Source organism: Pseudopipra pipra, chromosome Z (genome assembly GCF_036250125.1).
Source record: "Pseudopipra pipra isolate bDixPip1 chromosome Z, bDixPip1.hap1, whole genome shotgun sequence".
Classification (NCBI taxonomy): domain Eukaryota; kingdom Metazoa; phylum Chordata; class Aves; order Passeriformes; family Pipridae; genus Pseudopipra; species Pseudopipra pipra.
In genome coordinates, this window is record NC_087581.1 from 65,998,273 (window position 1) to 66,012,537 (window position 14,265).

General features: G+C 40.0%; 1 protein-coding gene across 1 annotated transcript in view; it reads right to left on the reverse strand.

Moving 5' to 3' along the window:
* The window catches only part of DGKQ (diacylglycerol kinase theta), a 93,887-nt gene that overhangs the window by 62,900 nt on the left and 16,722 nt on the right, over nt 1-14,265 (reverse strand). The window contains exon 2 of the mRNA XM_064641997.1: nt 6,073-6,152. Coding sequence (XP_064498067.1) covers nt 6,073-6,152 — 80 coding nt within the window. The remainder of the gene's footprint in view (nt 1-6,072; nt 6,153-14,265) is intronic.

A 14,265-nucleotide genomic window follows, 5' to 3' on the forward strand; every position in this document is an offset into this window, starting at 1 on the left:
TATTGATCCGAAGCACATCAACAGAAAGTATAATGGAACACTCTGCCATAACCTCCAGAATGACTTTGCACTCATGGACAAGATACTCCTAGTTCCTGTTTTGTTTCCTGCCCTCTGTTAAGAAATGCAAGGCATTAGAGAATGTAATGCATTTCTGTAAAAGTTCCTATCAACCTGTAATAAAATTTGATCCTGCAGAAACCTAAAACTTAAATCCTAACTCCTTCAGTGCAATCTGTGCAAATGAATGGCAGTTCTGCGTCTTAAGAAAAGAACAGCAACAAACTGCTCTTAACATCCAAACTTTGGAAGGAAAAGAAAGGATAGAATTGTTTTGTTTTGGTAGTACCATTTAAAGTTGTTCCTTATCCTGAAAGGCCACAGGGTATCAAACATATGGCCAAGAGTTTATCATGAATTTAAGTGCTCTGCCACTAAGGCAGAATCATCTTGTACAGAGCAGCCCAGCTACCATCCACACCCTCTGATTTGTGGGTAGAGTCAGGCCAGGTCGTCTTACAGCAGCCTTCAGGATACTCCAGCAAGGGAAAAAATACGGCTCCAGGAAGGCCTATTTTTCACCCAGCAGCAGTTTCTTTTCTACCAGCTCAAGCAGAAGGAAGTTTTAGTTCAAATTCTAAGGCAAAAACTTCCAGGCTCAAAGGGGAATGAGAGAAATAGAGATATACCAAATGCCAAAGTGACAGCTGCTGTCTTGGGCAGTCTGAAAAAAGAACCACCTACTAAAAACTTTTTCTAGTCCTACATCTAGATATTATTTTGCCCATGCATCTTCTTCCCCATCACATCAGGGTGACTCGCGCTCGGCGTGACTTTGTAACACACACCAGAGAGATTGAGAAAGCGGTCAGCAGGACCTGAAGTGGTGTGGAGCTGAACAGCTTCCAAACAGGAAAGGTACACAGAAAGAAGGACACAAACACTCTCAACAACAGCCTCTAGAGACTGAGTAAAAGGAATTTAACTCGAGGTCACTAGTTTTCAGTTCAAAAATGCTGTGCATTTTAAGGATAAGCACAAGGAGCTTGGAAGCAACCATCTTCTTTAAATGCCCAGAAGGGTAGTTGCACCAAGGCTGCTTCAACACAGGACCAAAAAAAATTTGCTGGTAACAATTAAAATGGTGTTCCTGAAACAAAAACATGTAGGGATTCTGATGTTTCAATGCAAAAGTACTTCCCTATCTAAAGTTTCTAATGTTCACTCCAACACATAAACCTTTGCTCTAGGGAGGTAGATAGGGTGATCACACCTGACTACACCCCATGACTGTTCTGTCTAGATTAATATTCTAGACTACATCCTCTCTGAGAGAAGCTATCAACTTTGTGATTCAACTTTTCCCAGTATTGACATATTCTGAATTACTTCCTTGTTACTCAGTAATCACAAAGAGCCCTCTTTATTTGTTTGAAACCTCTCTGATTTAGAAGCAAAATATTTCTGCAACTTGAACACACTATTTGCTCTTGAATGCCCTCCCTATTTTTTTCTCCTTTTAGGGACAATGCCTATCAGTTGCATTCAAACTGACATTCTTCCTCTGAGCTCTTGATATATCAACTGGTGTTTAAAGGCAACTTAAGTACACATTCTGTATGGTAGTTCTGAAGTGAGATAAGAATACGAAATTAAATGGTGTCCCAACATACCACAGAACAGGAGAGACAAGAAAATCAACTACTTAGTTATCAAAATATTAATTGGGGCTAATGCAAGGGAATAATGCATACATTCATACACAATCTCACCATATCCAGGATTATTTTTCTCCATCCTACAGATCTCTGAGACAGGACATTTGGCCTTATCTACTCTAAACTCTCAAGGACCCTTTAAATGGGAACTATATAATTTCAAACCAGGAATATATGATACTTCTACTCAAAAGTAAGACTTGTGTAAAAGCTTTCCACTACAACTAAGAGTTGCTTGGACTAGTATTTTTTGTACTGGAAAGAAACAACGATACGCAAAAGTCAGTCACTTCTTGCTTTTACTGCTACAGAGGAAATCAATGTCCACCTCCTTTTATCAAGACAAAGAGTTAAAAGAAACAAACACAGTGATATCCCACAATGCTTCTGAAACTGAAGAGTCACTGATAGAGCTTTACAGGCTCCCAGGCAGCTTGCATCAAGTTTCAATAGAGCATAATAAGCTCTCCTGAGTTTATGAACTTAGGAGGTGCTAGCCCTTCCTTCCCTTTAACCCCGAGGGAAGGGTTTAACCCTTCCCTTTAACTCTGAGGTTCCACTTCAGGGAGGAAAAGGAGGAAATATCAATGCAGTGCCAAGATTACCAGGGATCAGTTTTAAATTTCGTTTGGATTCAAAATTATGCCTTGTGGCTGTTTGACTCCAAGCTACTGCCTTGCTGAAACAACACAAGCATGAGTCAGGTGTTGGAGAACTAGAGACAGACCTTCTGGCCAGAAGGTGGTCAGAGTTATCCACCAAGAGCCCAGGTAAAATCACAGAACTGTAAAATGGTTTGGGTTGGAAGAGGCCTTTAAAGGCCACCGAGTCCAAACGCCCCTGCAGTGAGGAGGGACATCCTAACTAGATCCAGATGTTCAGAGCCCCATCCAAACTGGCCTTAAGCACTTCCAGGGATGGACCATCTACCACCTCTCTGGGCAAACCGTGCCAGCATTTCACCACAATTATAGTAAAAAATTTCTTCCTTAAATCTAATTTGAATCTATCCCCTTTTAGTTTAAAACCATTACCCCACCTTGTCCTACCACTACAGGCCCTGCTAGAAAGATCTTCTACTTTCAATTCGTTAGGAACTGACCCAAATAACCACCCTGCCCACAGCTGAATTCAGCAACCAGAGGGAGAGACTCAGGTCAGCTGACAAGGAAAAGAGCAGATTGCCCTGCAAGAGCCACGACCTTCCCATTCACTATCACAGCCCACAAACGCAGCGGCTTTCCTTACAAAGGAAAGTCTTATTTTTAGCATAAAAAGCTTCAGGAGAAGATAATGACCCAGACTAGCATTTTTCCATTATAGTCAACCTGGCTTTAAGAATAAAAGCATGCAAGGAAGTCTCGTGAGCAGTCCATAAACTCTTCTTAAAATGGAAATACTTAGGAAATCATTACCAATGATACCAGCAATGCACCAACACACCAATAAGGAAAACCAAGCATAGCAAATACTTCAATAAAATATCATTTTTCATATGATCTCATTTCAATTTAGTTTTCAAAGAGCAGTTATATACAAAACACACACATTCTTCTACAGCAAATCTAAGAGGTAAAAAACTTGCAATACAGCTTAAATTCCAACCTAATAAGGGAAACCAAAGCTTTACATTTTACACCCAAAGAGGTCTTATTTTTACTGTTATTTTGTTTTGTTTGGGCGTTTGAGGGTGGATTTTTTTTGTCCCATTCCCCCCTTTTTATTTAAACATGTACCACAGAGTAGGCAAATACTTATGGGAATGCAGGAAAGAGAGGGCTTGAATTTGGAAAAGTTTCCGAGACCTTACCAGTGGAACAAATCATATCCACTGCAAACTTGTTCAGAAAACCTATCTGCGAAGGCTTGTTTTGAAACATCATGACCTGGAATACCAAATGCAGATGATAGTGATTTACAAAAAGTGCAAAAAGTTCCTAGGGCAGCCTTAAGAACGAATTCCTCAAGAGTGATCTGAGGCTGGATGCAGTTGTAGCATGCTTATGACTCTGTGGGCCTTCACTTGACCCTGGGAAGGAAACCCTACTGTCAGGAATAAAAGTTTCCACAAAACATCTGCTGAAAAATTATTTGCTGCTGGGTTGACTTAGTATCAAATGACAGACACTCAGATGAGCTTTAACAATTGCCATCTTCTCTAAATGAAATCCAGGCAATTAAAAAAAATAATTCCATTTCTGTAATACACTGAATATTGACATAGCTGAAGGAATTATTAAAAAAAAAAAAATCCTGCCAGTGTTCCCTCCTACGTCAGACCTTTTAATAAATAAATAATAAATAATCTGAAAGGAGAGATTAAGCAAATAAATTTTCCACAAATTGTATAAATGACTGTCATTTGTTTTTTTGCTCTGTTATATTCTTTAAGCAAATGCCAAGTTCAGTATTTGGTTTGACAGAGCTTGCATGCAAAATGATATCTCCCATATGGTGGACGTCACTTGTAAAGCAGACCAGGATTAATGCAACTTGGATGGCCACGTCAAGGAGGACAAGACTGTCCAGAACGAAACGTACAATCCAGAATTTTCAAAACATAATCATTATAGCTCAAGACAGATAACACAAAAGGCTCTTTGCAGCTAAATACAGCAACACTGAACTGCAGACAGTCTCAAGGACTGACAATGCCACCCAGATAACTATCCTTGCTGTGCAGTAAAATTCAGGCTTAACGTTTACACATAAAATCATAAGATAAATTTTATGTTTTGAGGCAGGTAGATTATGGGGACTGCCAAAAGAGCAAAAAAAAAGTTACACTGACATCTACAACTGATGCAGATGGAAACATTAGTAAGTTTAAATGTAGGATTTTTACCATATAAAAGCAAAGGAATAAATACTATTTTGACAAGTGAATTAAATTTAGAGCAAATCCAAAAAAGAAGCAGTCAGAAATTATTATAACTCTGACCCTCTGAATTAAATCCCTGTTTTCCAGGGTTTGCCATCCACCCCAAAGGCGCTTACAAAGACACCTATATCATCTGATTGATTACACCTTTTCTCATGCTACAACGACTGATTCCCAGGATACTGAAACAGCAGTAGATGCTAATTCTTAGTAAAACCATTTCTCACTACCTACATTTCCCTTTACCAGGGAAGTTCTAAGACTTACAGCAGTATTTCTTACTATTTCACTGGCAGCTTTCTATGTCAACCTTTTTGATGCCTAAGGTAAACCTCTCAAGTTGAAAATTACGTAAGGAAGAAGCAGCACGTTGGCAGAGCCTGCAGCATTACTATCTAGACAAAGCATATTTCAGAAAAACAGATGGGTAATTTTTCTCTATTCAATTCCTATAACCCAAGCTATATATTGCTTAAACTTTCATGTCCTGGCTCCAGCACAGGCTTCCACAATATAAAGGAACTTGGAAACATGTTTTAGGACACAAAGAAGAGAATCAGCTCCCCTTCACAGGTCTATACAATGGATTCCCATAAATGCTTTTGGTCAGCAAGGTCTGTAATGCTGATTTTACAGCCATGTCTCATCTGACTTTTGCATATGGCTCCTTGAGGTATTTGTAGCGTTTTACTACTTCTTTAGTAAGCTTCTCATGACCTTCTTCCTATCTGTTCCTCTTCTGTCATCCTTTCCCAAGTGAATAATACACTTTGTTTTCTCTTCAATTTAGCTTCTTAATATCTTAGTTGCATCCTATTATCTTCTGTAAAGTTGATTCATCTTTTACACCCTTTAGAAGCAACGTCTTCAGCATGAAGTCTTATGGGAGACAGTCACATGCCATGTGAAGACAAGTACTTTATTAATTACCAAAATAAATTCTGAAGTACTACCATCAGTTGAAGTCCTGCCCTCTTTTTTTGGCTTTGAAATCCTCTACTTTTAATGCAATGACTTTATTTAGGATGCAGCAACAAATATAGCCTTTTTTTTAGGCAGAGAAGCTACAGTGTCTTCCCAGTAATATATAACTTCCGTAAAAAAAGTTGCTGACGTGCATAGTTTGTTTTTATGACACATGGTACAGTTTTGAGAGAGCACTGATATCAATCAGTCTCTCCAGTTCATTATCGTGAGACTTCCAGATAAGGACACACAGTAAGAACACCTAGTAATATTTAAACAAAGCAAATAACTGGTCTTCAAAGACAGACTATCTACAGCTCCCCATAGCAGGGGCTTTTCAAAGGAAGTGTAGCTTTGGCTTTGAGCAGCTATAAAAGCCTCAGTGATTACTAGCACAATTTATGCATTACGATATTAAAATCCCACTGCTATACTACATCATGTTCATTTGTGATAAATTTCGGCTATTATCCAAAGAAAGAGACAAGCCACTGTGAGCTTACTCACCCTTACAAGGCTGGGAGCAATACATGAGCATGGTATCTTGACATTCTTGAGGCACTTTTCATGAGACATGAAGTTGCAAACTGTGGAAATAAAATAAGAACCATGAGCGAATCTTCACAAGCAAGGGACTTTGCGAAACGCAAACAAACAAAAACCCATATGGAGTAAAAAAAACAATTAGGAACACATTTTTTTAATCATATTTGCTGTACCCTGGGTTTGAGAACGTACATGACTGTTGCACTTTGTGCAGTGCGTGAACTCCAGCATGTTCTGTTACTAAGATATTGGCAATGGAAAAGCAAAGGAGAGTTTATCCCAATGCATTACAGGCAAGTTATGTCCTCCCACACTCTCTCTCCATAAGTATCAAAACGAGCTCTTGAATTTCAAAAGAAGTTTTAAACAGTCCAAAATAGCTCTTTGATGTAGCCAAAGCAGATGGACATGCTTGAAAGTGAATTATTGTACAAGCTAGTGCATGTGACATAAATAAATGGGAGAAAACAAAGTATTGTTACACACTGAGCAGAACGGATGAAGGAGACAAAATTAAAGGTTACCAGTTGCACGCAGCTTTGAAAGTCAAGAGCAACTAACTGTTTCTCTTATTACAGGTTTATAATTCCATCCAAGCACCAGAAAGTGTGCTTTCAACCATGACAGTGTTTGAAAAAATCACTTCTCATGGGGGGTGGGGTATTTTCCACAGCTTCTTACCATGGATTTGCATTACATTAAGCTGTGCAAAGAAAAGAAGGGATTCTTTATTACATTCCCAGCACTTCAGATTAATTAGGAACTAATAAGTCACAAAGCTTTGGATTTAGAGTTGTCCTTATTACTCTCTACCAGTTCAAGCATGAAGCCTTATGCAGATGCTTAGGCCCTGACCTCTTGTGTGGAAGTGCAGACCTCTCCCAGTGCCTGGGCAGAGGATCACTTGCCAGTGTCAACTGTTGCTGTACACAGGGGGTTTTCACACCCCAAGTGCTTCAGACTTCCCATCTGTAGGCCATCGCTGCCACTGATTGTATTTAGTATTAAATACAATTGTATTTAGTAAAAATACAAATATATTGTATTTTTGATGGCTAGTGCCATCAAAAGCAGTCAAATTCCTCTCCTCCCCCTTCTCCTGCTCATTGACTTCTGATTGCACAACACTGCACTGCACCTTCTTCCATGCCAACTGAAGCATTAAAATCCAGGTCCACTTCTCTAAGCAACTTGCTGCCAGCCTGTGCAAAGTAATTTTTCCTTTTGGTAGCACAAAAAGAAGGATGACTACTTTCCCATTGGCACTCATCTTAATGTCAGCAGTAGGCAGAGTTTGTTTTTCATTACTCTGCAAGTCAGAAAAAGAAGCACTGCAAGTCACTACTGTGTACAAACATGTTGTTCATCATCCACGACTGAACCCAGAGTGATTACTGCACCAATGAAATAAAGTAGGAAGGAGCAGAAACAAATCTTCTGCTGGGTGACATGAAATGTTATGCATGTCTTTAAGGCTGATGGCATTCCTGAGTGGGAATGCCCCCCAAAATGGCATAAATAAGGAGAGGAAATAGTCAAGAAAGGATGACAAAGCAGATTCTCAGAGCTGAAAATGCAAATGTTCACCATATTTGGAGGTGGTCTCTATGGTGGAAGGGGCGCACAGCCCTTCAGTGCAGAGGAGACCAAAGAGAACAAAGTCATTGTCCAGGCAGAAGAATGGTGAATCTCCTGCTCCAGAAAACAGGTATAACTCCACACAGAGAAGTGGTGAATTCTCATCACTTACGTATGTTGTCTCAACATGTAGTGATAACATACTTAATGATAACACACCAAAACTTACCTGAGGTCTCAGCAATATTTCTACTGATGCTTTTAGGAGGGTCACCTGCTTGCTGTGAGAGCAGGTCTGCAGAAGTTACAGGAAAAAATCCCATTATCAGCTAATCTGAAATTTACCACATACGTCCCATCACCAGCGGAAGACATCTGCCCCAGCCACTTGTTTAAGTGGCCTCTTCACTATCCCAGGGTGGTGCCCAAAGCTCAGCTGAAACCTGGAGAAGTGAGGGAACTGACCTCTGCAGGCAGAATCATCGTGACAAAGGTCCTGATGGTTTCAAACCAAGAAAGGCAGAGAATGATGCTTTGAATATAAACTGGCAGATGTCAAGAAGTTCATGAAGAGGTGAGGTGTAGTCAAAGAGGAAGCAGCAATGACTAATGAAATTCAGTGAAATGACACTGTTTTCTCTCATTTTTTTTAATTCAGAAGCAGGCTGGCTAGAAAGGAAGGAACAGAGCAAGGTGCTGCAGACTGATCACAGAAATGTTATGATCTGCAAGGAGCAGCAGGCAACTGAAGTCTGCAAGGCCACTATCTTCAATTGGCTACCAGATTTAAGTGCACACAAACTCAATGCACAAGTAAACTGAGCCCTACACAAACAGCTCAGGGAATTCAGAGAATAACCGATCAATAGATGAGATGCTTCTTGCACAGACCTTGACAGATGTTCTCTACTTATTCAGACAACTCAAGTCACTACACAATACCACTCAATTTTCTCTCTGCAGTGACAAACTCAGCAAAACACGGACCTGCATAAAGACAGTAATACACGGTTCAGCTAAGAAAACACCTCATGGCACAGAAAAAATACACTAAACCAGCAGCTTCAGAGAAGCAGTAAAAACAAAAAGTTTCAGACAAGGAGTAAAACAGGAAGGTGAATAAAGGTTCTAACTGTTCAAGTACATACAGAAAAAAAACCAACACGCAAAAGAGTTAATTCCCTAAGATTTCAACTGAAAAATTGAAGCATTTGCAAATAATCCAATTAAGGAATATCAGAAGACAAACAGTGGGAGATAAGGAGTGCCCAAACAGACACGGCAACATTCTCCACAAAAGATTTTCACACATTTTTTTCAGGAGGTACTCACACACTCCCTCCTCTGCTTGTCACATTCCTCAGGAGGTGAAATTACTCCTACAAGTCACCATTTTGTTTTTATTTTCCACGTTCCACAAAGAAAGAAATAAACCCAAAATGGCAGCAAGTCAAACTGAAGCATAGGGGTAGAGGGCAGGGGAATCCTGAATTCGTATCAATAGTCCCAGAGAGGCAACACAATTAAGCCTGAAGTTCTGACAGCCAGGAGGGAGTTTGTGTTTTTTTAAAGGGTGACCTTTTATTAGGGAAAACAAGCCAGAATACACTGTGTGTGAAGTTTCAGGAGATTAAATGCAAAATTTTGAGGAAAAAGCATTTAAAGGAAGAAGGCAGGCAGTTCTCTTTAGAGGAAGAGGATTTCTTGATGCTACAAACTTAGTGATGAGCTACAAGCAGACACAACTATGAATTGCCTACGTCAAAACAAAGCAATTTCAATTGCATCTTTCAAACACACTATACAAAACCGATGGTCTCAGTCAAGCTTGAAGGCCTGCAGCGCTCCCTGTGTTCTTTAGTTAAGCATCTTAAGCACTGTCAAAAGTACCCAACAGCATGGATGAAGGGAGAGACAAACACACAAAGTGTATTTGAAGAAAACAGTGCCTGCAACCTTCAAACTGGACTTTGAATACAAGGCACCTATATCCAGGTTTAAGCCGCATGAAGTTATTCAACACTGACAGAAGATGAACAGCCACGATTTCAAGAGACATTGTCAGAATCTACAAATTCATTTACTTAAAGCTTTAGGGGACTTTACATGGTCTCTCCAAGCACCTAACTATATGCTCAGGCATACAGCAACCATATTTGACAAGTTTCCCTTGTTCCCTTCCTCATTCAATAGCAAATTACCTCCTTCTTGTGAAAGATTAGTAATTCCCACTACACAGCAAGAAGCCATGTGTCCATCAGGCACCACAGGGCTGCTCCCTATCCACATCGAGCACAATATGTGGCTTTACAGCAGTCTCTGCCCATAAGCCATTGCTTTTCCTACCACATTTTGTTTCCCTTGGTGTTTTGATAAAGATAAATGCAATGTGTACATATGGCAACACTGAGTGAACATGCAGCCAGTAGCCCTCCAACATACACTATAAAGGAAACAGAAAACATCTCTCTCCAGCCCTCCTTAGGAAGACAGGAGATAAAATCTAGGAATCACTGTAACTCTTCATCCTAGAAAAGTGAGGGCTATTTACTCCCTCCAATATATCACACTTTTTTCACATGAGCGTTTTTGTCCCTATCCTTAAGACAGACTTCAAAGCAGAACTCAAAAGTATGAAGAAGAAAAAGGTGGATTATGTCCTGTACAGACTCTAGCAATGTATCAGTGTCCTATGCAAATGATGTCTGGGTGAGAATTGCTTATGATGTAATAACAAATTTAACACATAATCTTCTTTCTCTTTTTGAAGAGATCACCCAGTCCTGAGGAAAAGTGTGCAAGATGTTAAAAACTAGTTTTGTTTCCTCTTTGGGGCAATACCATATCTCAATTTTGCTGTTTTTCAAATATAAATTTATTTGTAAATTTGCATTTTAACATGTTGGCCTTCATTTAATTTTTATTTTATCTTTAACAATTGTATTTTTAAATCTAACTTTACATTTCTTAAACACTTTTAAAAGCAGAGCTACCAAATTGCTTTCCAAGGAGGATAAAGGAATATCAACACAAAACCAAAATCGATTTGATCTCTCCTGGAAATGTGACACAAGACTCACTGTGGATCTATTCACTGTGAGAACTCATTTTGAGCTTAACAAAAGCACCTGCCAGGTAAATTGCAATTCCTCCTCCAAGCCCTCTGTTGTCTGGATTTGTTGTCCTGCCTGCCACCTCCTGCCCCTCTGCCTCGCGTTTCTGCCTCTCAGTTAACTTGCAGCAGGAGCCACAATCAGCATTAAGAAACTCTCCTTCTCACTCTCCTTCTCACAACAATTCCCTTCGGTTGAACTCACTGCAGGGTGCCATCGCTCATGGGTTTTGCACGTTGTGGTCTGCTACTCACACAGGAGCCATCGACACTGTCATGGCCACAGGTCATATTGAGGACTCCGAAAAAGAGAGAGCTCCTGCACCCGAAGACAGAGGCAGGTTCCAGCAGCTGAGCGCTCCCTCCGCACACACCTTCAGCCAACTTCAGTAACTCCCAACAACACGCTGGTTTTGGCCAACTGGCATTGCCTGTCACAGAGCCAGCACAGGGAAAATGTCATACTCTGACATAAACTGACAATACGACGACTCCTCAACATTGCCTGGATGACTTGGCAAATAATAATTTCATTTTGTTTGGTATTACTTAGGAGTGCTGTACCTCACTCGCATTTTGCTTGCTTTCACCAACTATAACTCCCAGCAAGTGCCTGCCAATGTTCCTTCTAATCTTTTAACAAAGGTTACAGATTACTGAATGACCTAGCTGACACTAAAGGGCTTATTCTTGCTTTTGAAACAAACCATTAAATCAGTCAGGAATATCTTAAATCAGAATTGTTTTGCCCAGCTTTGAGAGCACAATAAATTTTTCATTTCTGGAAAACTTGAGAGCAATGCATTAAGGAACATACCCAGTTTATCAATGTGAATATAAATAAAACTAAATTAAGAGCAGTAATTCTCTGAGGTATCTTGTTAAATATAAGACTTGGAAGCAGTCCCTTTTTTGGAGAGTTTACTGGAATGGATGGCCTGACATACGTAGGAGTATTACATAAACGAAAAATCTCTAGAGTCCTCTACAAAAAGCCCTATTAATGCACATAGATTACATGAAAGAATTACAAGGGGGATTAAAAAAAAAAAAAGAAATGAGAATGTGCGCACTGTGATTTTATATTATGGCACAGAGCTGGCCATAATTTTGTGTCACTGCATTCTTTTCCTAATAATATCTAGCATTCCATTTGCCTTTTTTTGACAATTACAAAATGGACACATATTTCCCCAGATGCATCATTACAACTCTAACTTCATTTCCTGCCTATCTGTAAAAGCTGACTCAAGGCCCATCAACTCGTAAGAATACTTTTCCTGCTTCATAAACATCACTTTACATTCAACCACTCCAAGCAATAAAATGATAGATTAAAATTAATTCACTTAAAATATTCTTCTGCAGTCCTCAGCAGCTGGTGTCTCACCTCACTACTGGCCTTTATGGAGGGGGTCGTGGGCTGTTAATGGAAGAGTTGTGTAGCACAACAGCCTACTACAACACCCCTGACATAAATCCATGTGCAACCTCACCTGAGCTCATTGCTTCCCTCTATTGCTTTTGTCTGACACCTGGACACAGGCATGCAGTCAGTGTCTTTTTATTGCAGCATTTCACACACTGTGAATGCCAACTTTCAATTCCACTGGGAACCTTCCATGCACAATATCCTCCTTTATATCTGTTTTCTGCCATGATGCTCAGAAAAACAAGACTAAGAGAAGGCTATGGTTATGATTAGCAACTGACTCTGGCATTGGACTTGGATAGCCACAGTAATGTTGTCTATATTTTCCTAAGTACATGGAAATTTTACAGGACAAAAGAGAAAAAAAGTTTCTACCAGAATAAATACCTAACAGTTTGGGTTTTTTCAACATGTGTCAGCAAGTGTTATAGATGATCCCTCTCTAAACACAACATCTTTAAAAAGTTACCTTTAAAAGAAGATTTAACAGAGGATGGACAAACGTGGACAAAGTCCTCACCAGGTACCTACAGTGTAACTTTACTCCTCCTACTCTGAACTGTGTCTCTGCACTCACAGGTTAACTTCCACACCCCAGGAATCTCTCTCCTTCTTTTTCACATGACAACCATCAACCCAGTGCTACATCTTCTATATCAAATAAAACTAATCTGTAATCAAATTCTTCTTTTTCTATCTGAACAAGTCCCAGGAGCTGCAAGAAGCAACATTTTCTGCCAAAGACTGGCAGGTCTCTCAAAAGAGAGGACTATGCCCCTTAACACTTCCCACCACATATTTCCAGACTTAGCTGTATCTGACTGCAACAGGCCACAACTGCCCCAAATTCTGACTGCCCCAAGAGGGTAATTGTTTGAAGACACTTCTTGTGTCTTGACACAAGAAGAAGTCTAGCTCCTTACAGGTGGCAAAAGGACATGTACCTTGTGGTAACTTTGGCCAGGGCCTGCATTGCTAGCAGACAGCTCCGAGAACCAACTGTCTCCTGGCTGCAAACTCCAGGGTGATGAGCACCAAGAGCAGGACATTGTTGCTGTTTCTCCAGGAAACTGTTGGGGTTTGATGGACCCCTTGGGAAGGTGACAGCACAGGCATTTTTTGCCCTCCCACTCACCCGGTGCAACAGACCGCCAACTTGAGCAATAATTCACAGCCATCAAGTTTAGCAGCACAAAGCACAGTGCAGGTCAAGCCTTGTGCTTCATAGCCAAGTGTGACTACGTTTTAAATGCAACAGGTACTACAGCAAGAATAATGGCTCTTGCCATTTACTCCAGAGGAGTAATTCACTCCAGCAGGGTGAATTTTTCAATGTCTTTTCAAGACTTGCAGTAATTTTCATTAACTCCAGTAGAGAGAGCATTACTGTTAAGAGTGCATTACAACTGCATCTAACTACGAGTCTGAAGAGTCAAGGTCAGACTCTCACATACTGTAATCAGCACGATTATTTTCAGCTTGCTAAAAGCACAACAACTTACAGAAGCCAAGGTTCTTTAACTTCAAGTCAATACAGCAGATTATAAATTTGACCATGTAGAATATACCTTAATTTATTATGATGAAAGAATGAATTAGGGGTAAACTAAACCCTCAGAACATTACCAGGCTTCCTGTAAAGCTTAGTGCTTTGAACAGATAGCCATCAGTACTTCTGGCAACACAAATATTTCTCTTAAACAGATGCAATTGTTACAGATCTTTGTTCCATACGTCACCAACTTATATAAGGCATTCAACAACCCAGAAAAAGAGGAAGTATTTGAACTTGCCTATGCCACAGTTTTTCAAGCGGTTATTCTCAACCCTCCCCTCACTGAAAAATAAAATAGCACTCAGCAAGTGAAAAAACAGCTCTTTTTTAAAAGCACTGTCAATCACTGCTAGAATAAGAGAAAACAAGATGTTCTCTTACTGCCCCTCCTATTCAGGAAGGGGATGCAAACACTTGTTCAGTCCAGCCAACTTCCCCAGGGTTGCCCAGAAACACAGCAGAATCCTTTGTCTTCTG